General features: G+C 42.8%; 1 protein-coding gene across 1 annotated transcript in view; it reads right to left on the reverse strand.

The window, feature by feature from the left end:
• Positions 1-22,092, reverse strand: part of Tfcp2 (transcription factor CP2) — a 45,459-nt gene that overhangs the window by 22,494 nt on the left and 873 nt on the right. The window contains exons 2-4 of the mRNA XM_052748975.1: positions 3,392-3,543; positions 2,680-2,756; positions 597-702 (exon numbers count right to left, since the gene is read on the reverse strand). Of these exons, the coding sequence (XP_052604935.1) occupies positions 597-702; positions 2,680-2,756; positions 3,392-3,543 (335 nt within the window). The remainder of the gene's footprint in view (positions 1-596; positions 703-2,679; positions 2,757-3,391; positions 3,544-22,092) is intronic.

The raw sequence follows: 22,092 nt of genomic DNA on the forward strand, positions 1-22,092 counted from the left end.
CCTCACAGGTGAGTGAGTAAACAGAATGTCGTGGACACTGGATACTCTTCAGCCTTGAAAAGGAAAGGAACTCCGACATATGCCACAACATGGGTGAATCTTGAATGGCTACTGCCAACTCACAGAAGCCAGTCACGAAGGACAAATACCCCCATGGGGTGCCCAGGGCAGACAGTGACAGGGAAGGAGAGTGGCTAGCGGCATGGGGAAAAACAGGATGAAAAGCTACAATGTAGAGTACAGATTTCAGTCTCATAAGACAAAAAAAGTTCTGCAAACAGATAATAGTGATAATTAGACAAAGTAAATGCACTTAATAGTATTCAGCAGTCTGTCTAAAATGGAAAAAATGAAATTTTATACCATATATGAAGACTTATTTTATATTACTACAGTTCAAAACAAAAGCACTCTGAAACAACGGACAAGCTGCTTTGGAACCCTGATGTCATCTTACAAGTGATCTTCTTATGCTTGGCAGTCCTCACTTCAGGGTTCCTGCTAACGGAGCCTCTGAAGCACACAATCAGAGGAGTCAAGTAGGACCAGCTCCAGACTCATCGGACGTCTCCGAGCAGCAGCTTCTCCTGACTCACCTATGTCAAGAATCCTGTCTCCGGGCCGGTTCCACCTCCAGCCTTCCAGTTGCTGGTGCTCGGTGTACTGCAGCCGTCTGTCATGGAACACCACCCGGAATATGCTCTAAAGGAAGGACAGTGTCAGTCCACAGGAGTCTAGAAAACCAGTTCAGACAAAGGAAAGCTAGCAGAGTTAACGCTAGCTGGCTTCTACACACAATCTAAACTCCTCTGTGTGAGTCTCAGAAGCTCTCCCGTACAGCCTTCGTGTGAGTGTGGGGTGGGTGTGCCCATGAGCATTTGTGGACGTACCACAGGACTCACGGCAGCAGACAAAGTGAGGGAGACGCCTCTCTCCCTCCACCACGTGAGTCCCAGGACTCACAGTCAGGGTGGCAGGCTGGGCAGCACGCGCTTTTATCCAACGAGCCATCTCTCTAGCCCTGGCATCAGACTCTGGATCCTCCTCCTTCCTCAGCCTTCCGAGTGCTGGGATCACACATCATTTTTACAGTTAACTGAGAATATACCTGAGCTGTTGACGGACTCCTAAGTGAAGCTGAGAGGGTCTCACTATGTAGCCTAGCCTGGTCTCAAACTCACTACACAGCCCGGTCTAGCCTTGAACAGTCCTCCAACCACTGTGCCACCATAACCACTATGTGAAGTACTTTTTCTTTTCTGTGATTCTTATTACATTTCCTTCTTTATTTCCTTACTGGGGGAGTGCATGCACACCACAGAGTCCTTACACCATGCAGGTGTGGAGGACAGAATTCCAGTCGCCTACCCTTGGCAGCAAGCTCTTCCTCCTGTTGAGCCATCCTGCCAGCCCAATCCTCAGGTCTGTATGAAACACACACGAGGACCCACATGCCAATCCTACACACAACCTATAAACACCGAGGGTCATAAGGCTACTCCCGGCACTTTCCTTGTTATTTTCACTTTGTGGGGGTACCTATCACCCTCCCCCCATACTTTTACAGTGGCTGATGAAACTCCTGTACCAAGTATGCTGTGAGTTCTCCAAATCCTTACCACCAGTCCACAAAGCAAACGCTATTCATCAACAGTAGTTGTTGGGGTCCTGGTTTTGCTACAGATCTTTATTATAGACAGAGTGTGCATGGTCTCCTTCAGTGGGCATGCAGTCCCAGACAATGCATCCCATTACTGAAGTCAGTAGCCTTGTCGGACTGCTGGAAACACTGTTGGCTCCTGGGCTGCCCTGATCTTCAGGTCAGACCGCACAGGTCAAAGTGAGAACTCCGGGCCCTTTTTCGTGGTGACCCCAGTAAACTGCTGTGGAGTCAGCTCACATCCGGGATGCAGCAAGAGGAAAGGAGAGGCATCGACAGCAGTTTCTGCTTTCCCTGTTATAAGTCCAGGTAGCCAAAGAACCAGAAACCTAACCCTTAAGAACAGCTGGGGGTGCATGTAGCTCAGTGGCAGAGATCTGCTCAACATACAACAGGCTCTGGCTTCGATCCTCAGCACCAAACACACACAAAATTATCGTTAAAATTAAAATCCTGAGGGAGCTGATTTCATACCAAAACAACTCCACCAGGAAGCTGTCCTGACAAGGACTGGAAAGCCTTCTGCAACTCTGAGAAACCCGTGAAGTCCAGCAAGACGGCTTAGCAGATGAGACGGACAACCCTGAATTCAATCCCTGGAACCCACATGGTAGGGAGAGAAAACTGACGCCCTCAAGATGTCCTCTGACCTCCACACTCAAACTGTGGCATGTGTACACAAGCCGCATAGTTAGTTAAATAAAAACTCCATGTGAACAGCAAGGCTTAATCTGACCCTGAAGAGTGTCAGTTTATCTCTCAGTCTGACAAAAAGATATCATCGAGCCCTGCCTGTAAGGATCCGAAAGAATATGAAACAGAAAGAAAAGGACTAACAGCTATGCATGATGGCACATTCCTGGAATCCCAGCATTACCCTCTGCTAAGCTGGGGCAGGATCCAGGATTCAGGCCAGCCTAGAATAGATAATGAGACTTTGCCAAGAAAACAAACACACAGGAAAAACTGAACGGAGCAGTGAAAGGCTTTTGTGTGGAAGAACAGGTTGCTTGTTTTACCTTCACCAACTTGCCATTGATTTCTGGAAGTTCTCCAAGTTTCCTATTGTCTAACATTCGGATTTCATAAGACTGTCCTGGAAGAAAATTACAAATTACACCTATCACAATTCACTCATCTAGACTCAGGAAAAAAAAACACAGTTGCCGAATGTACAAATAACACTATTAATACCAAACAGTGGCTAGGCACTGTGCTGGCACTTTCCTATCCTATTACATGTAATAGACACAACTTTCTAAGTTATCATCAATCCCATTTTTTTTTAATTGTATTTATTTATTATGTTTACAGTGTTCTGCCTGCATGTATGCCTGTGTGCCAGAAGAGGGCACCAGATCTCACTACAGGTAGTTGTGAGCCACCATGTGGTTGCTGGGAATTGAACTCAGGACCTCTGGAAGAGCAGCCAGGGCTCTTAACCACTGAGCCATCTCTCTAGCCCCCATCAATCCCATTTTTACAGATAAGGAAAGTAAAACAAAAAGTCAAAGCAACCTGTCCAAGGCTGGGTAGAGTAATACTAATGGGGATAACCAAGGATCATGAATTGGAAATGGGCAGACAGACAAAATGAGTCGGTGACACCATCTCATAAGGCTCTAGTGTGACAGGTCACACTACACAGGTCTACCTCTGTCACCTAAGTATCTACAGTCACACGTCCTAGGCCCAGCAGTCTCCACTGTCCGAGAAGTGAGAACGTCTGACCTTGGTTGAGATAGGTCAGGGTTTCATCGTGGAGCTTCACTGCTGGAGAGGTGGCCGCGCAAAGCACGTACTGAAAAGGCAGGATTTCATTCTCGTTGTCGAGAGGCAAACTTGACTCTTCTTGCTTAAAAATGGGCAACGCAAGGACATCACTAAAATAAAACAAACGACTTCTATTAATATCTGATAACGGTACAAAAGCAGATTCACTAACTTAATAAAAGAATTAACCACAAAAGTCTTTGAAAAGCCATGAACACTATTTACTTGGTGAAACTTTGTCCAACCACCAGTACGATTACTGTGACATCCTCCGACCAAGAACGTACTTAATGACAGACAACATCCTCTGCTGGCACATGCGTGCCAAGACTGTGTTACAGGACTCAGAGAAATGCAAGTCTAGGACGTCCGGGCCAATGGTTAGCGATGGGCAGTCTCCCCAAAGCTGTGTGTTTTCTCCTCAGTGTGGTAACCCTGAGACAGCAGAATTGTTGAAAATGAATCAAACACAAGGTTGAGGGGGCTGCACGCCAAGAGAGAAGCAAAGTCCTGTGGAGCACAGTTCCCGACAGCATGGTGTTTTACAAGGGCCTTCTCTAACTCCCCATGTGATGCTACCTACCAAGTAGCCCTAAACAGAGCAGAGCAGGTGCCAATACCTGACTGGCCAATCCTGGAACAGTGCACTAAGTAAAGCTCGCTCTTTATTCACTACTCAGCACTGGGTACTGTTTAAGCAACACTCCGAGATGCATTTGGTCTCAAAAGCGACTACAGCAACTTTATATAAACACATGAGCTAATCTATGGTAAGGACTTTGTAGGATGAATTACTAAATGGTCTTTTAATAAAAAACCCAAACCAGATATTGGGGTGGATGCTGAAAGATCAGAGAGACAAAGGAACAAGCCACAGCCACCTCTTACTTCTAGGGCTCCTCAGCCTGAAAAGGTCTTCAGTTCCTGTCTCCTCACGCCTTATATACCTTTCTCTGCCCAGTCATCATTTCCTGTCTCAACCTTCCTAATGCTGGGATTAAAGGCATGGGCCACCACTGCCTGGCTCTGTTTCTCTCCTAGACTGAAACCATCTCATCTAGCCCAGGGTGGCTTTGAACTCGGAGATCCAGACAGATCTCGGCCTCCCGAGTGCTAGGATTAAAGGTGTGAGCCACCACTGCCTGGCTTCTTTGTTTAATCTAGTGGCTTGTTCTGTCCTCTGATCTTCAGGCAAGTTTTATTAGGGTACACAATACATCACTACAGGACTTAAACAGCTTGTTTCTGCTGTTTTGTCTGTTTGGTTTTGGTTTTTCAAGACAGTCCTGGATGACCTGGATCTCACTCTGTAGACCAGGCTGGCCTGGAACTCACAGGATGCGTACTTTGTTTTGTTTTTTATTTTATGTGTATGGGTGTTTTAACTACATGTATGTCTGTGCATTGCAGGTTTGGTGTCTGTCAAGGCCAGAAGAGGGTATAAGATCCCTTGGAACTAGAGTTACAGCTTGTTATGAGAAGCCACGTGCATGCTGGGAATCAAACTGTTCCTCTGGAAGACTCTTCAACTACTGAGCCGTCTCTCCAGCTCCCTGGTTTTGGTTTTTGTTTTTTAAAAACAATAAAACAAAGGCCGGGCGGTGGTGGCGCACGCCTTTAATCCCAGCACTCGGGAGGCAGAGCCAGGCGGATCTCTGTGAGTTCGAGGCCAGCCTGGGCTACCAAGTGAGTTCCAGGAGAGGCGCAAAGCTACACAGAGAAACCCTGTCTCAAAAAACCAAAAAAAAAAAAAAACAATAAAACAAAACAAAATAGGGCCTCACCATACGCCACAGACCGGCCTTGAGCTCCCTATGTCGTCAAGGATAGCCCTGAGTTCCTGACATCATTATCTTTCCCTTGCAAGTGCTGGGCTTACAGGCAGGCACTGCCACACCCAGCTACAACATTTATAATTCCTTAAAAGTCACAAGAAAGTCTGCTTATGCCTATCTCAGCTACCAGGATGCTGAGGCACGTCTGTGAGCTCACGGCCAGCTTGGCCTACACTGTAGATACTATCCCATAACAGATCAAGAACAAATACATCAGAAATACTTTGGAAACCATAAAATAATAAAATAGATGTAAACAATCAGCAAAATTTTCTCTCACAAACTTTAACCATAGCTATTGTGGGTATTACTCTGAATCTTGATGAACAGTCACTCTAGTTTGTGTTTTAAATGTTCTTGGAATCTACCAACATACTGCATTTCCAATTATCTGAAGACAAATCATAAAACTCTCAAAATAAAATGTATTTCAATTTCCTCTGAAGAATATGTACACACTAGAACACTAAGATTTAAATGAACAAGAACTGGGCTGTAGAAATGGCTCAGAGGTTAAGAACCCTGGCTGCCCTTCCAGAGGTCCTGAGTTCAATTCCCAGCAACCGCATGGTGGCTCACAACTACGTGTAATGAGATCTGGCGCCCTCTTCTGGCATGAAGGCATATATGCAGGCAGAACACCGTATACACAATAAAAAAATATTAAAAAAAAAAAATGAACGAGACCTCAAAATGTTGGTGAGAAGATGAAGCAGTGGAAATGTACAATGACACAACTTTAGAAGAAGGGTTTACCTATAAGCTAACTAAAGGGGAAAAAATTTAAGGAGTTTGAACAGAGACACCCTACACACCGCTCCCAGGAGACATGGGGCATTAAATTAAAATGGCAGTGCCAGTCATGGGATCCCTAAAGAGTGATTAGTCAGGGAGTCTCTGGAGGCCCCCAAAACAACACCGGCTATTGACATTGCTCTTCACTGCCCATAACTAGATGATGAGACCCTGCTGCTGAAGACACCACACATTTTCACTGAACGATACAGAAACATCAATCTGGAACTGGTCATGAAGCTCCCGGCTCGCTTTCATGGGGCTGGAAAGTGCTATGTGGCTGCTGGGGAAAAAAGTGATCAGTCATCTTCCTCTCCGCCCTGGACCTACCCAGGAAGATGTGCCCAGTGGTGGAATGACGGCATGAAGGCTATGGTGGCAACCAAGTGCTTTCTGACTAGATCTGACAGCTACTCCACAGGAGGGAAGTCACACCTGTACGGTACGTCTGTCAGAAGCCTATGAGTGAGGCGGTCACAGGCCCTCAGGGAACCTCCTAATGCTGTTCTGCTAAATGGCCATGCAGTCAAACTGCTTTCTAGGTATTATATTTATATTCATAGATTTGTGCTGCAATCAACCTTTGTCACTGAAGCTTTTTACAGCAGGCAATAGTCAATACAGAAAGTCACAACTGGTCATCAAAGGGCTGAGAATCAGTGACTGTACTCACTAAATAGGACATTTATACAAACCCCCATCCCAAGGCTCAGGAAATATCACAGGAGGCAGAAAAACATGTAAGAGACACAAAGAAGTGCTCTGAAATGCTGTCTCCTGGACATGACATCTCTGTTGCCCTCATGAAATCCACAGCAGCCGTGGTTAGCATGAGACTCAGATGAGATCAAGTCAGGCAAGATTCCAGCACACATGGGGAGGTGCACAAGGCCCAGGGCTGGCCAAAGAGCTACGTTGACGGCTCTGAAAGAGGGCAAGACAGAAAGAGGGCAAGACATTTGTATTTGGGGGTGTGGCCATGCTCTAGTAGATGATCCCACAGTTCTAGTGCACACAGGCAGAACTATCCAGACTCACTGGGGGGAAAAAAGGATGCGAGTTAGGGAAGTGGGGGGAGAAATGGAGGTGACCATGATCAAAATACACTGCATACATGTATAAAATTGACAAGAAAAAAAAAAGGAAGAGAAGAACTTAAGGGGCTGGAGGGATGACTTAGCAGTTAAGGACAGTTAAGGTCATTGGCTGCTCTTGTAGAGGACCAGGGTTTAATTGACAGCACCCACATAGTGACTCACAACTTTCTGTAACTCCAGTTGCAGGAGATCCAGTGCCTTCTTCTGACCTCCACCGGTGCCAGGCACAACACGTGGTACACACACACACATGCATGCAAACATCCATGCACATAAAATAAAAAATAGTTATTTTTAGTTAAAAAAATCGAGAGTAAGAAGGGAAACTGGCAGAGGTATAAATGATAAATTTCATGTTAAGGGCCCCAAAACAGGGTTCTGAGTATATGTTGCTTATTATCTTATATGTTTACTTTGTTATGTATTTGAAGCTTTCTACGATAAAAATTTTTTGTAAATAAGAAAAATCATAAGTCAAGTGTGGTGGTGGTGGTGCAAACTTTTAATCTCGGCACTCAGAGGGCTGGCCTTGACCTCCACGTCTGTAGTTCCAGGCCAGCCAAGGTTAGACAGTGAGACTCTGTTTCAGAAAACAAACAAACAAAAAACCTACCCCAAAACAACAACACCACCACCTTTGGAGAAAGGGGATGGTACTGAAGAATTTAAATACTCAATCTTTTTGTTTGTCTACATTAAAAAAATATTTATTTATTCTATACATATGTGCAACAGATGTACACCTGGAACCCTCAGACACCAAAAGAGGATGTGAGATCCCCTGGAGCTGAAGTTACAGGAATTTTTGATTTGTTTTTAAGAGTGTTTATTATGTAACCTAGGCTGGCCTTTATCTAGAGATCTTCCTACCTTCATTTCCAGAGTGCTGGGATTACAAGTGTGTGCCACTTTGCCTAGCTCAAAAAGTACATCTTTTGTCTGTGGAGTTTTCTTCTCTTAATGTTTTTTGTGCACATGTGTGTGTATGAGATGTGTGTGTCCTAGAGGAGGGTGTGCACTTCTGGAAACAGGCCAGAGAAGGTCAGGGGTCCTGCTTTCTCACTCTCAGCCTTATCCCCTTGGGACAGACATCACACTGAACCTAGCTAGGCTGGTGGTGGCTAGCAGCCCAACAAGCCTGTCTCCATCCCTCACACACCCTGGGGTCACGGGCAAGCACATAACCACGCCCAGCTTAAGTGGGAAGAAAAGCTGGAGATAGAGCTCCATGCAGAGCAGGGCATCTGTGAGGCTCTGCCTTGACCACAGCACCACAGGAGAGAAACGACAAAATAAAAACGCCAGATTCACACGTGCCGCTGCTGTACTGAAAGGCAGAGTCTCCTACGTAACCCAAGCTGGCCCCAGTCTAGAGATCCTCTTGTCTCCACCTCCAAGAGCTGGGACAGAGCCCAGCATCACTACACCCAGTTTTTATGAAAGTTGCCGGTAGCTAAGAAGTACTGAGAAGAACAGACATGGAAGGCGCTCTCCTCTTCCTCAGGCCTGTAACTGTATGTATTCTGTCCAAATGGGTGCAGTTAAAAGAGGAAAGTGAGGCTGGAGAGAAAACTCAGTGTTAAAAGTACCAGCTGCTTGGGTTGGATTCCCAGCACACCCATGGTGGCTCACAACCATCTCTAACTCTAGTCCTAGGAATCCAACACCTTTTCTGGCCAGGTACACACACAGGGCATACACATATGCAGGCAAAACACTCATACATGTAAAATAAAAATAAATAATACTTGTCTAAAAAAAAGAGTGGAGAAGCCCAGTGTGATGGTGCACAGCTCTAACCCAGCACTAGGAGGCTGAAGGAGAGGACTGTGAACCCAGAGCCAGTCTGGGCTGTAGGAGACCTAATGAGAATGAGCATATAAGGTGGGGAATCTCTCCTTCCTAGGCACATCAGTCAGAGAAAAACACTCTTCCTCCCTGGAGACTATTTCAAACCATAGAAGCATGCAGTTTTCTAGAGAAGAACTCTGTCACAATTCTCAAGATCAGCTACAACAAACACTGTAGAAAACAGAAAGCAAGGTGAGAACAGGCGCTGGGAGACTTTACTGTGACAAACAGTCACCTCTGCTGATTTCTGTGAAAGATTAATGAAGATTACCAGGAATCGAGGTAAATTGGACTCTGACTTAGCAACAGCTCAACCCTCATTAACGCAGGTTGGTATCTTCTTTCTCCAAGCTCAGTGCCTAGGTAGGCTAACATACAACAACAGGTCCTGGTCCGTACTGTGTGGCACCCCACTTAAGTCTCCACGACTAAGCAAAGATCTGTCATTTAAGGCTGAGATTCTAAAAGTTCTAAAGCAGTACAGCTGCCCCTAATACGTCTACATTTACACACACACACACACACACACACACACACACACACACACACACAGTGCACGTATGAGGGAGAAAGGACAACTTTCTGGAGTCTGTTCTCTCCATCCATCGTGAGGGACAGAACTCGGGTTATTAGACTTAGCAGTGAGCGCCTGTACCTACTGAGCAATCCTACCAGCCCTTCCTCAGAGATTTTACATTCTAGAATTACCTATGTTTTTCTATACTACATTTCTTTACTGCTGGAGCAAAAGATCATCCAGTTCCACAATCCTAGAGATGCAGACTAAAGATCCTTGGTAAACACAGTCCAAGGCCCCTACTTCTTTTTTTAGTTTATTTATTTATGTATTTGTTTTTTAGGTATGAGTGCTCTGACTGCATGTATGCCTGCACACCAGAAGAGGGCACCAGATCCCATTATAGATAGTTGTGAGCCACCATGTAGTTGCTGGGAATTGAACTCAGTACCTCTGAAAGAGCAGCCAGTGCTCTTAAACAAAATGCATTCAAAATAAAACCAATTTGGAAGTGTAAAAGCCAGTGTACTGGCTAGCTTTATGTCAATTTGACACAAGCTAGAGTCATCAGTGGGGAGGGAACCTCAATTGAAAAAAAGGCTCCATAAGATCAGGCTGCAGGCAAGCCTGTAGAGCATGTTCTTAGTGATTGATGGGGGAGGGACCAGCCCCTTGTGGGTGGTGCCATCCCTGGGCTGGTGGTCCTGGGTTCTGTAAGAAAGCAGGCCAGTAAGCAGCATCCTCCATGGCCTCTGCATCAGCTCCTGCCTCCAGGTTCCTGCCCTGCTTAAGTTCCTTCTCTGACTTCCTTTGATGATGAACTGTGATGTGGAAGCCAAATAAACCCTTTCCTCCCCAGGTTGCTTTGGTCATGGTGCTTCATCAACTGCAATGGTAGCCCTGACTAAGACACCCACCTCTTGTCACATACTCACACATATGACATGAAAGTAGGATTAGCTGGAAAGAGGGAAAAGATCAGTGGGAGTACAAGAGAGAGTAATGCAGGGTGAAAATTATCAAAATGAGCATGTCAGAAGAAAACCTATTACGGATAATTAATATATGCTAAAGCAAGGGGAAAGTCTGCTCTGTTCTCAAGGGTAAGCTGATTACAAATTAGGAAAACCCATTCTGGTAGACTCTCCGTAGTTTCTGCCAATGTGTAAGTAAGCATTTTATTACATTATCAAATTGCTTCATTCATTTAACTCATTTCAGTGAAGCTATTTGAAGGGATGACTTCTATGTTGTGATAGTTTGAATGTAATTGTCCCGCATAATCTCATAGGGAGTGGCACTATTAGGAGGTGTGGCTTTGTTGGAGTGGGTATAGCCTTGTTGGAGGAAGTGTGTCACTGTGGGGGTGGGCTTTGAGGTTTCCTATGCTCAGGATACCACTCAGTGTCTCAGACCACTTCCTGTTGCCTGCAAGACGTAGGACTCTCAGCTACTTCTCCAGCAACTCTTCGGCCTGCACACTGCCATGCTCCCCGTTATGATGATAATGGACTGAAACTCTGAAACTGTAAGCAGGCCCCCTCAATTAAATGTTTTCCTTTACAAGAGCTGCCATGCTCATGGTGTCACTTCACAGCAGTAGAAACCCTAAGACTTAGGGGCTTAGTAAATATTACTGATGGGATTTTATACTTCTGTTTCAATTCTGCAGAATCAGTGCTATATATACTGTTGTCAATTTGGCATATCATTTTCTTTTTGTTCTTTGTTTTTTGAGACCATCTTTCTACACAGCCCAGCCTTTCCTGGAACTCACAGAGATCCACCTGACTTTGCCTCCTGGGTGCTGAGATTAAAGGTGTCTGCCACTATGCCTGGGCAATTTATCCTATCTTTAATCAAACATAAAGTATAGAAAGTTCAATTGTTAAAGGACGAGATGGGTGCTGGAGATGTGGATCAGAGGGTAGAGTGCCTCTCCAGCATGCACAAGACCCTGTGTTTGGTCTGTAGTGTAAACTAGGCATGGCAGAACACTCCTACAGCCCACACTTGAGAGGTAAGGGCCGAGGACCAGAAGTTCAGGCAGCCTAGTGAAACGGCCCAGCAGACAGAAGCACTTGTCATCAAACACACATACACACAAACAAACAAACAAATGTTAAAAACACATAGTAGTTCGGATCATCCTCTACTCAACAGCAACCTCATGGCCAGTCTGGGACACAAGAGACCCTGCCTTGAAAAACCAAAAGAAAAAAGATGAGAAAGAAAGAAACATAGGTACTGCCTTGGAGTAAAAAGGATGAACAAAGTACTCTAATCAAGCAGGCACTGCTATCCTATTGTCTGACAAAACAGACTTCAACCTAAAACTAATCAAAAGAGATCAAGAGGGACACTTCACTCCAATCAGGGACAGTTAACCAAAAAGACATCACTATCCAAAACACATATACACCTAATCTCATGGAAAATGTTAACATCAATCCATTAATAGTAGCTGATTTCAATACTCCACTCTCTCCAATAGACAGGTCATTTGGACAGAAAAGAAAGAAGAAACATCAGAAATAACTGACATCAGACTTCAAATGAACTTAACAGATGTCTACAGACTATTCTATCCAAACACTAACGAATACAAGAATACACATTCTATTCAGCAGCACATGGAAGCTTTTCTAAAACAGACTACATTCTGGGACACAAAACAAATTTTTCCAAATTCAAAAAGACTGAAATCACTCCCTGTATCCTATCTGACCACAGTGCAATCCAACTTAAAACTGGCAGGAAAAAAATAAAAAATTTAAAAAATCCTCTAGTAAATATGCAAATTCATGGAGATTAAACAACTCATTACTAAATTACGAATGGGTCAAAGGAATCAAGAAAGAAAGAAACTCCCTGGACCTAACTGAAGATGAAAACAAAGACGCCCTGCGGACAGTCCCCCATGAGAAGTCCGTTCTACATGCCCACATTAAAACCCAGAAAGAGCACAGATAAAAGGCTTAATGATGCGACTCAAAAAACTGGAAGAAACAAGAACAAAACAAATTCAAGAAGTAATATCAGAGCAGAAATCAACAAAACAGAAACAAAGAAAACAATGCAAAGAATCAGCAAAAAGTAGAAACCAAGAAGTCAACAACCTAAACAGACCCATAACAAATGAGGGGATTGAAATAGTGACAAAAAACCTTCCAACTATGAAAAAAAAGTTCAGGGTCAGACGGATTCATAGCAGAATTCTGTAAGATAGTCAGAGATCTACAGCCTGTCCTCCAACTATTAAAATAAAGAAGAGAGGAAGAAAACAGAAGGAGCACTCCCAAACTCCTACTGTGTCAGACTAATCCTCAACCAGGGAAAGACGCAACAGAAAAAGAGAAAACCATAGGCGAACAGCCCTGATAAACACAGACTCAAAAATACACAATAACATACTTCCAAACAGAATACAGAATACATCAAAAAGATTATACACCTTGACCAAGTAGGCTTTACACCTGAAATGCAGGGATGGTTCAACATATACAAGTCAATAAATGCAATAAACCACATTCATAGACCTAAAGACAAAAGTCACATGATCATTTCAAGAGATGCAGAAAAAGCCCGTTATAAAATCCAGCATACCTTGATAATAAAGGTCCTAGAGAATGTAGGGCTTAGAGGGAACATACTTCAAAATAATAAAAGCTACATATAAGGAACCCACAGCCAACATCATCCTAAATCAGTGGTTCTCAGCCTTCCTAATGCTGCAAACCTTAATACAGTTCCTCATGTTGTGGTGACCCCCAACCATAAAATTATTTCATTACTACTTCATAACTGTAATTTTTCTACGATTATGAATTGTAATGTAAATATCTGATATACAACCCCAAGGGGGTCTGGACCCACTGTCCTGAATAAAGCCAAGCTTGAAGCAATCCCACTGAAGTCAGGAACAAGACAGACAGATATCCACTATTCCCATTCCTTTTCAACACCACTCAAAGTAAGACAAGAGAAGGAATTAAAGCACGCAAATATGGAAAGAAGTAGTCAACTACCCCTGCTTGCAGGTAATATGATGCTATAGAGATCCCAAAAACTCTACCAGAACTTCTAGAAACAATAAACAAACTCAGGAATGTGGCAGGCTGCAGAATCAACTTGCACAAATTGATAGCTTTACTATACACCAATAATACACATACAGAGAAGGAGAACATGGACATGTTCCCATTCACAACAGCCTCAAAGAAAATGGAATATCTAGAAATAATCTAACCAAGAAATGAAGGACCTCTACCGTGAAAACTTCAAACCTCTGAAGAAAGAGATAAAGATACTAGAAAATGGGAAAACATCCCACGCTCATGGATCAACGCTGTGAAAATGACCATTCTACCAGAAGCTATGAACAGATGCAGTGTAATCCCAATCAAAATCCCCATCTTCACAGGAAAAGAAAACAAAAACAAAAAACTATCCTAAAATTCATATGGGACCACGAAGACCCCACACAGCCAAAACAATCCCGAACAAAAAGAATGATGCTGAAGGGAATACAATTCCAGGTCTTGAGATCCATCACAGAGCCATAGTAATAAAAACAGCACAGCATGGCACAAAAACAGACACACAGACCAATGAGACAAAATCGAAGACCCAAACGTCAAACACATAACATCAGCTACTTTATCAGACAGTGATGTCAAAAACATATGCTGGAGAAACGAACACATTTTCAACAAATGGTGTTGGGAAAACTGGTTGTTCACAAGCAGAAGAATGAAGTTAGACCTGCACCCATCACCTCGCACAAAAACTAACTCCAACTGGGTCAAAAACCTACACATCAAACACTGGAACTGCTAGAATAAACAAACCATGTACCTGCATTTCCTATTCCTACACAACATAGGTGTCGGAAAGGACTTCCTGAATAGGACTCCACTTGCCTAAGAATTAGTGACAACTGACAAGTGGGACTTCATGAAACTAAGAAGCTTCTGCACAATGAAAGAAACAATCAGCTTGGGCTGGGGAGACAGCTCAGCACTGGCTGCTCTTTCAGAGAACCTGGGTTCAATTCCCAGCACCCACATGGCGGCTCACAACCATCTGTAACTCCAGTTCCAAGGGATCCCACACCTTCTGACTTCCATAAGGAAAACATGACACCAACCTCTGACCTCCACCTGCATTTACACAGGCATGCTAGTCAGGTCCCAGTGATCCTGGGGTAGGGAGTGCTTCAAGGCAGCTGTACCGGCTTTTTCATGTGCATGCTGGGGATGCAAACTCAGATGCTCCTGTGCAGCACAGGCCTGTAAAGTAGAATCCACTGGGCATCTCCCCAGCCCTGAAAATACATTTTAGATAGTAGTATGGTCCGAAAGATTTTTCCAAAACAGAAATAGAAAAAAAAGTCAGAAGAAAATCAAATTTAAGCACATCCCAAAAAGTCTGATTAGCTTATTTGAAAAAAACAAAAGGACTTATAAAAGATAAACCTTAAAGATGGTGCGTATGTGTGTGCCTATGATGTATTGGCTGTATTGCTATGTGGTCTGATGACCCAAGTGATAACACCTTTTATTCCAGATTTCCAAAAAATGAGAAGCTCGAACCTTCTCATGTCCTCCTTAGGTTGGACAGGTTTGAGACTTCTGATCCTTGGATAGCTAGGGTCTGCAACTTTATCCAACACCAAAGTGGTTCTAGAAAACAGATTTTTAGCTTTAAAGGTCTTGGAAGGAGCCGGGCAGTGGTGGAGCACGCCTTTAATCCCAGTACTTGGGAGGCCAAGGCAGGTGATCTCTGAGTTCCAGGCCAGCCTGGTCTACAGAGTGAGTTCCAGGACAGCCAGGGCTGCGAAGAGAAACAAGCAAATGACGTCTCAGCAGGGAAATTACCACAGGAGGGAGAAGAGTGTGGCTAAAGCCCCAGGCACTGAGAGTCCATCAGCCAGTGAGTCCAAGCCCTGGCCACTGAGTCTGAGGACCTGAGTTCCATCCTGGAACCCACATGGTGGAAGACCAGAACCAGTTCCTCAAAGTTGTCCCCTGACCTCCACAAGTGCCATAGCATGTGTACACACACACTCACACACAAATAAATTGGGGGTGGGCCTCCAACACAAGAAATCATATTTGGTGTGAAGACTATCAACATAGAAGTAATATTCTTTTTTATATAAAAAGAGTGCTATCTCCTCCCAGGTGTAGCAGATAGAAGTGAGTTTACTTCAGCTGCAGTTAATCATATGCTTCTATGAAATATACAGGTTTTTCCCTTGTATGGTGTGTCCTTGTGATTGGACACCTTATTCATAGGATTCTTCTTAACTCTCAGAGTATAAATTGCCTGATGCTTTAAATTAAGTTGCTATTGCTTGAGACTTTAGTCCACCTCACTTATCAGCTCCATTCTCCCAGGTCCCACTGCCTTTAGACCTGTAAACAGTAATCTACACTGTCCCTTCACCTGGATCAGCTAATCAGATGCTTCTGATAGATGCCCCATTGCCCAGCCCTTGACTAGCCTTTCAGCCCTTGACTAGCCTTTCAGTCCTTGACTAGTCTTTCAGCCCTTGACTAGCCTTTCAGCCCTTGACTAGCCTTTCAGCCTTTGACTAGCCTTTCAGCCCTTGGCTAGCCTTTCAGCCCTTGACTAGCCTTTCAGCCCCTGACTAGCCTTTCAGCCTTCCAAGGCTCTGACAACTGATGCCCCAGTTTCAGCTGGAAGTAGTTACAGAAAAGAGTACATCATCCTTGCTTCCTTAACATGCTGAAAATGTTAAGTCAAAGGCAAATTCCCTTTGGGGGAAACCTGTTGTTTTTATGCCAATCATTCTGAAATAATCCTAGACACCTTAGCAAAACTAAAACAAAACCTACTGGATAGGAAGGAACAGAGGAGCCACGCTGGTAACTGGTACATGAATCCCTTTGATTGGTCCCCTTGGCTAACCACCTTGCTCACGCCTTAGCAGGACAACTGGTCCTTCTTTTCCTCCTGCTCCTCATAAGGCCTTCCATCCTGAATGCTTTAGTTAAACTTGTTCACTCTAAAGTTAATTCAGTTAAGCCCATGGTCCTAAGGACCCAGTGCAATTTCTTTTACTCAGAAATAGATAATCAAGGATTTCAATAATGTACAAAGACAAGGAGGGAATAAAAGAAGGAACCAGACTGAAGCCATTTTGAATAAAACTTCCATCTTGAACAGGAGCCAGATAAAGCTTAAGTCCCAAGACCTCCCCAGACCTCCAGACCTCTCTGGGTAACTGATGTCACTGACATCCTGGCTGGCAAGTGGAAACATGAATGGTGGGCAAGCTTGCTCCCGGCAGTGTGGGGCACAGTATGGTGATACTTTATTTGTGCTAAAATGTGATTTTATTTTTATGCTAATAAAGTTGCCTGGGGATCAGAGCTAAGAGCAAGCCATTAAGCAGAAGTCTGGTAGTGGTAGCACAGGCCCTTAATCACGATCACATTGCAGGCAAAAATCTGTGTGTTAAAAGACATAGCCAGCATGGAGACACACGCCTTTAATCTCAGTACCAACCATAGAGACCTGGAGGTCTGTATAGACAGGCAGTGACAAGGAAGTCATGTGGTTGGGTTTAGAACCAATGAGAAGGCAGAACAGAAAGGCAATAAAAAGACAGGACACAGGAAGGTCTCTCTCAGGGGAAGGACGGCAGCAAGTGGTAAGATAAGGTGGTCTTAGCTCTTGGCTACTGCTCGATCTCTGGGCTTTTAACTCTGTATTTGGCTCTGTGTTTCTTATTTAATAAGACTGCTTAGAATTACATCTACATTTGGTGCCCACGTGGCAAGAATTCATTAAAAACCATTGGTATATCATCTATAAAATTTCATAAGTCTTCCTAAATGTTTGTTTCTGCTCTTCTCTAAAGACATTTAACACTATTGGTCTTCTTGTAGTCCCAGTTCAATTAAATGTAAAGCTGGCTTTGGAGTTGGAGAATGGCTCTCTCCTTCTTTAAAACCAAGCATGTTGTTAAAAGGAAAATGCAAACTCCCTGTATCATGCCAGAAGAAAGAGCCATCTTCTGCTATGGGACAGGAGAAAACAAACAACAACAAAAAAAAAAAAATTTAAGGGACTATTCTATTACTACTAATCTCAATTCTTTGATTCTATTCTGATTCTTTAAACTTTTCTTAAAGTATGAACTTTATATCAAAATTTACAAGATTAATACATATATATATTTTAAACTTTGTTAAGATATTAATGGTCATATAGAGTACTAACTAATTCTAGAAAAAAGGCTTCAATTAGCTGCCTATACATGTCTTTGTGTTCGAGTCTTTATCAGTTTTCTGCAGGAAATCATGGCCAGGCCTAACATCAAATCTGAAGTCTCCAGGAAGAAGATGGGGCCCCACAACAACAATTACAAGTGGACAATAATAATGCCACTAAGCTGACAAACATCATCTACAGATCAGCTTTGGACTACAAACTGCTCAGAGCAATTTTGAGATGGCTAGCTGAGATGATCCAGTCTCAAAGACTATTTGAATAAGGACTTGAGATAAGCCCTGAACTTTGGCATTATGCACAGACTGGAAAACAAAGGATATAGTTATCTTTCCTAGAATTTGACAATTAACCCAAAATTTTTCTTTTCAGAATAAAGATGCCTTTGCCCATATCCAGCAGGAAGCAATTTTAAGAATATGACGCCCACATTCCCTAAGAGGTGGTGTGGGGCAGGTGGCTTTTTGGTCTTTTAATGGGTTTGGGGTCTGGGATAATTTTCATTGTTTATGAGGGTTGGTTACAAGTTGTTGTTAAGGGTTAGAAAAAGGGATAAGCAAAGGAGATTAGATTTAAGGTTCTTGTTTAAAAAAAAAAAAAAAGATAGGGGTAGAGCGCTTGCCTAGCAAACGCAAGGCCCTGGGTTTGGTCCTTAGCTCTGGAAAAAAAAAAAAAAAAAGATATATAGATACGATATAAATAAAAAGATAGATTATTGAATCTACATTTAAAAGACAATTACTAGTTTTAAATACATTGGATTGGATTTTTGTATATTGTATACAAATTATATATATATTGAGATTGATATTGTTAGAAAATGCTATACGTATATTTCTAATCTTGTTCAAGATATTGTACTTATACTGTTCATTTAACAATGTAATGCAATTTGCTAATCCTTGAATGTTATTATTACCAACTATTAGGGTATAAAGAAATGAAAGTTAGTAGTTAGACATTACAATTGAACTTATAGTCATATTAGGTATGTTTTCAAGATTGAGCAGATACATTTTAGACAGACAGGTCATCTTCAAACCCTTCAGAGATCTATAGAACATGGTATTTAAAATGTTTTAATAACTTACAAATTTTTTCTTTTTTTTATGACTATGAGACATGTCGGCTTCTGGCAGTACCAATCTACTTCAGAGAAAAATTGGGCACTGAAGAAACTGCATATGGAGTTAACTTTCATTGTGGCAAAAGTTAGCCACTGGACAACAAAGTATCCTTGATTCGACTGCTGACAAACAGGACAAAATGGACAGACAGGACGCCAAACAAAGGACTACCGATTCTTGCCAAGACAAGTGTGGTTGTGGCTTTAACAAAAGGCATCTTCTGAGGCCAGGACAATATGGCACCATCCCCGAAGTGGCCTTTACAATCCGGAAAAGATACAGTGCCCTTTTCTTTGAAGGCAGCTGAACTGGCAGTGGACCGATGGCTTCTGATGTGCAGTGGAACAGCAGCTGAAACAGTTATTCTTGAAGAGTAACTAAGCTGACAGAATCTAACCTCTCAATGGTAGACTGGCATTTAATAGAGGGATGCAGAGAAGAATGGGATGCAGAGATGAAGCCACACACACGAGCCAAGAAGAATGGACAGCTGAATTAAAAAAAAAAAAAAATCAGCCGGGTGGTGGTGGCGCACGCCTTTAATCCCAGCACTCGGGAGGCAGAGGCCGGCGGATCTCTGTGAGTTCGAGGCCAGCCTGGGCTACCAAGTGAGTTCCAGGAAAGGCGCAAAGCTACACAGAGAAACCCTGTCTCGAAAAACCAAAAAAAAAAAAAAAAAAAAAAAAAAAAAAATCAACAATTTCCAGAATTTAAAATCCTGAATCATGACAGGACACTAGTGGAGTTCAGGTATTTCTGGTACATGAACTACTCTCTCCAAATGTGAGGTCAAACTGTTGGCTTTGTGTACATCCTACTTCACAAATGAGTCTGTCAGATACGCTAAGCCTATAGGCTGAAGATGATGCGCCAACGCTGTGGAGAAACCTTGGGTGACTGTCCAGGCAGCTGGCTGTTTCTGTCAACTCACATTTTTTTTGAAAGCCACTTGCGTGCACTTCCGGTTTTTTGTTTTTTTTTTTAAGGTAATATTATTTCCTTCTTGGGTTTCTGAGGGAGTTTAAGATTAGATAGTTATAGTTATAGTGAAGATTAGATAGTTACACTTATAGTTGAAGATTAGATGGTTATAGTTATAGTTAAAGATTAGATAGTTACAGTTTTCCTTGTTAAGAATTTTAGAAATGAAATTCACTAAAGAGGTCTAAGTGTATAAGTTTGAAAGACATAAGATAGTTCTGTTAAGTCATGCTATTGGTGTTTCCACAGAACCTGGAACCTGGACATTCTGAAAGATGCTAATGAGTGTTCTGTGGGAAGTCCATCAGAGAAAGCTAAGTATTTCTTCCCTTTGGGTCCTCTCGGAGCTGATCATAGTCTAATCCAGCATGGTTATTCACATCCCCAAGCTGCCACTGCCAAATACTGTTTTGTAAAACACAGAGTGGAAAGTGCTGCTCACAACAGCTACCCCAGTTTCCACAGGACAGCTGCCACGCTTCTTTTCTGCTTCTGTGCTGGGTTTCATCTCCTCCAGAAAGACCTCTCTTCAGCCCACAGTACTCTCTTCTCTGGTACCACTGCTGCAACATTCTGCCTGTATGGAAGGCTGATAAAGAATGACTACTGCTGGGGCATTGGAAAGTTGGCTCAGTGCTTAAGAGCAATTGCTGTTCTTACAGAGGTTCCAGGTTCAGTTCCCAGCAATGGTGTTCTTGCAGAGGGACCAGGTTCAGTTCCCAGTACCCACATGGTTTGCAACAGTCTATGATTCCAGTTCTAGGGGATTTGATGACTTCTGACTTCTTCAAACTCATGTACACATGATACACACACTCACATAAAAAAAATCAAATATTTTTATTTCAAATTTAAATTAAAAAAATAACTATTGCACAGCAAAATGGCTTTGTATCAATAATCTTAGAAGACAGCAGACATGCTTTGGTTATTGTTCTGTATGTAAGGTTAAACATGAGGTTGATATAGACTTGTAGCTACTCACTTGCAGTTAAACTGACTTGAATAAATTCCATGGGAGGAATGATTCAGAAAAAAAAAAGAGAGAGAGAGAGAGATAGTTCTGTTGGAAATATAAGTTAGAATAGAAATTCAATCAGGTACATTTTGGACTTACCAAAATAGGATAGATAATGGAATTATTTTCTCTGAATTTGTCAATGCAAATGGACTAGACATTGTTTAGGTATTTATTGCTGGTATATATTGTATATAGTTATTTGTATATAGTTTTTCTTATAATAGTTATAACTTTTTTGCTTTTTTTCTTTTTACTAGAATAGAAGGGGAAAATATGGTGATACTTTATTTGTGCTGAAATGTGATTTTATTTGTATGTTAATAAATAAAGTTGCCTGGGGATCAGAGCTAAGAGCAAGCCATTAAGCAGAAGTCTGGTAGTGGTAGCACAGGCCCTTAATCCAATCACATGGCAGGCAAAATCTCTGTGTTCAAGGACACAGCCAGCATAGTGACACACACCTTTAATCCCAGTACCAACCATAGAGACCTGGAGATCTGTATAGACAGGCAGTGATGAAGAAGTCATGTGGTTGGGTTTAGAACCAATGAGAAGGCAGAACAGAAAGTCAATAAAAAGGACACAGGAAGGTCTCTCTCTCAGGGGAAGGAGGGCAGCGAGTGGTAAGATAAGGTGGTCTTAGCTCTTGGCTACTGCTCGATCTCTGGGCTTTTAACTCTGTATTTGGCTCTGTGTTTCTTATTTAATATGACCGTTTAGAATTACATCTACACCACAGCCTCCACCCCACCTTCCCTGACAATGAGCTCAATACACAGGTGTCTAGAAACATCTAGAAGTTATCTTTGCCACATTTTTTTGAGACAGGATTTCATGTAGCCCATGCTGTCCTTGTATGTAGCCAAGGATGGCCTTGAATTCCTGATTCCCCGAGTGCCAGGGTGCGGGTATTTCAGACCTACACTAATACACATGGCTTTCTTTGTCACTTTTGAAAAACTTCGCAGCTGAAGTTTCTAAAGACAGAACCCCTGGAAGAGAAGCCTTATAACAAGTTTGTCGTAAGAGACGGCTATGTGTGGACCTCTTGCCCAAGTAGTCAACTTAAGCCCCAGTTCCCAATTCACCTACTTCCCAGACACCCCTCACTTGCTCAAGGTAACCCTTTCCTCACGTGAATCCAGGCATACCCACATATACATATACAGCCAG

Source organism: Peromyscus californicus, unplaced genomic scaffold, assembly GCF_007827085.1.
Source record: "Peromyscus californicus insignis strain IS unplaced genomic scaffold, ASM782708v3 Scaffold_20__1_contigs__length_68692818, whole genome shotgun sequence".
NCBI classification, from domain to species: Eukaryota; Metazoa; Chordata; class Mammalia; order Rodentia; family Cricetidae; genus Peromyscus; species Peromyscus californicus.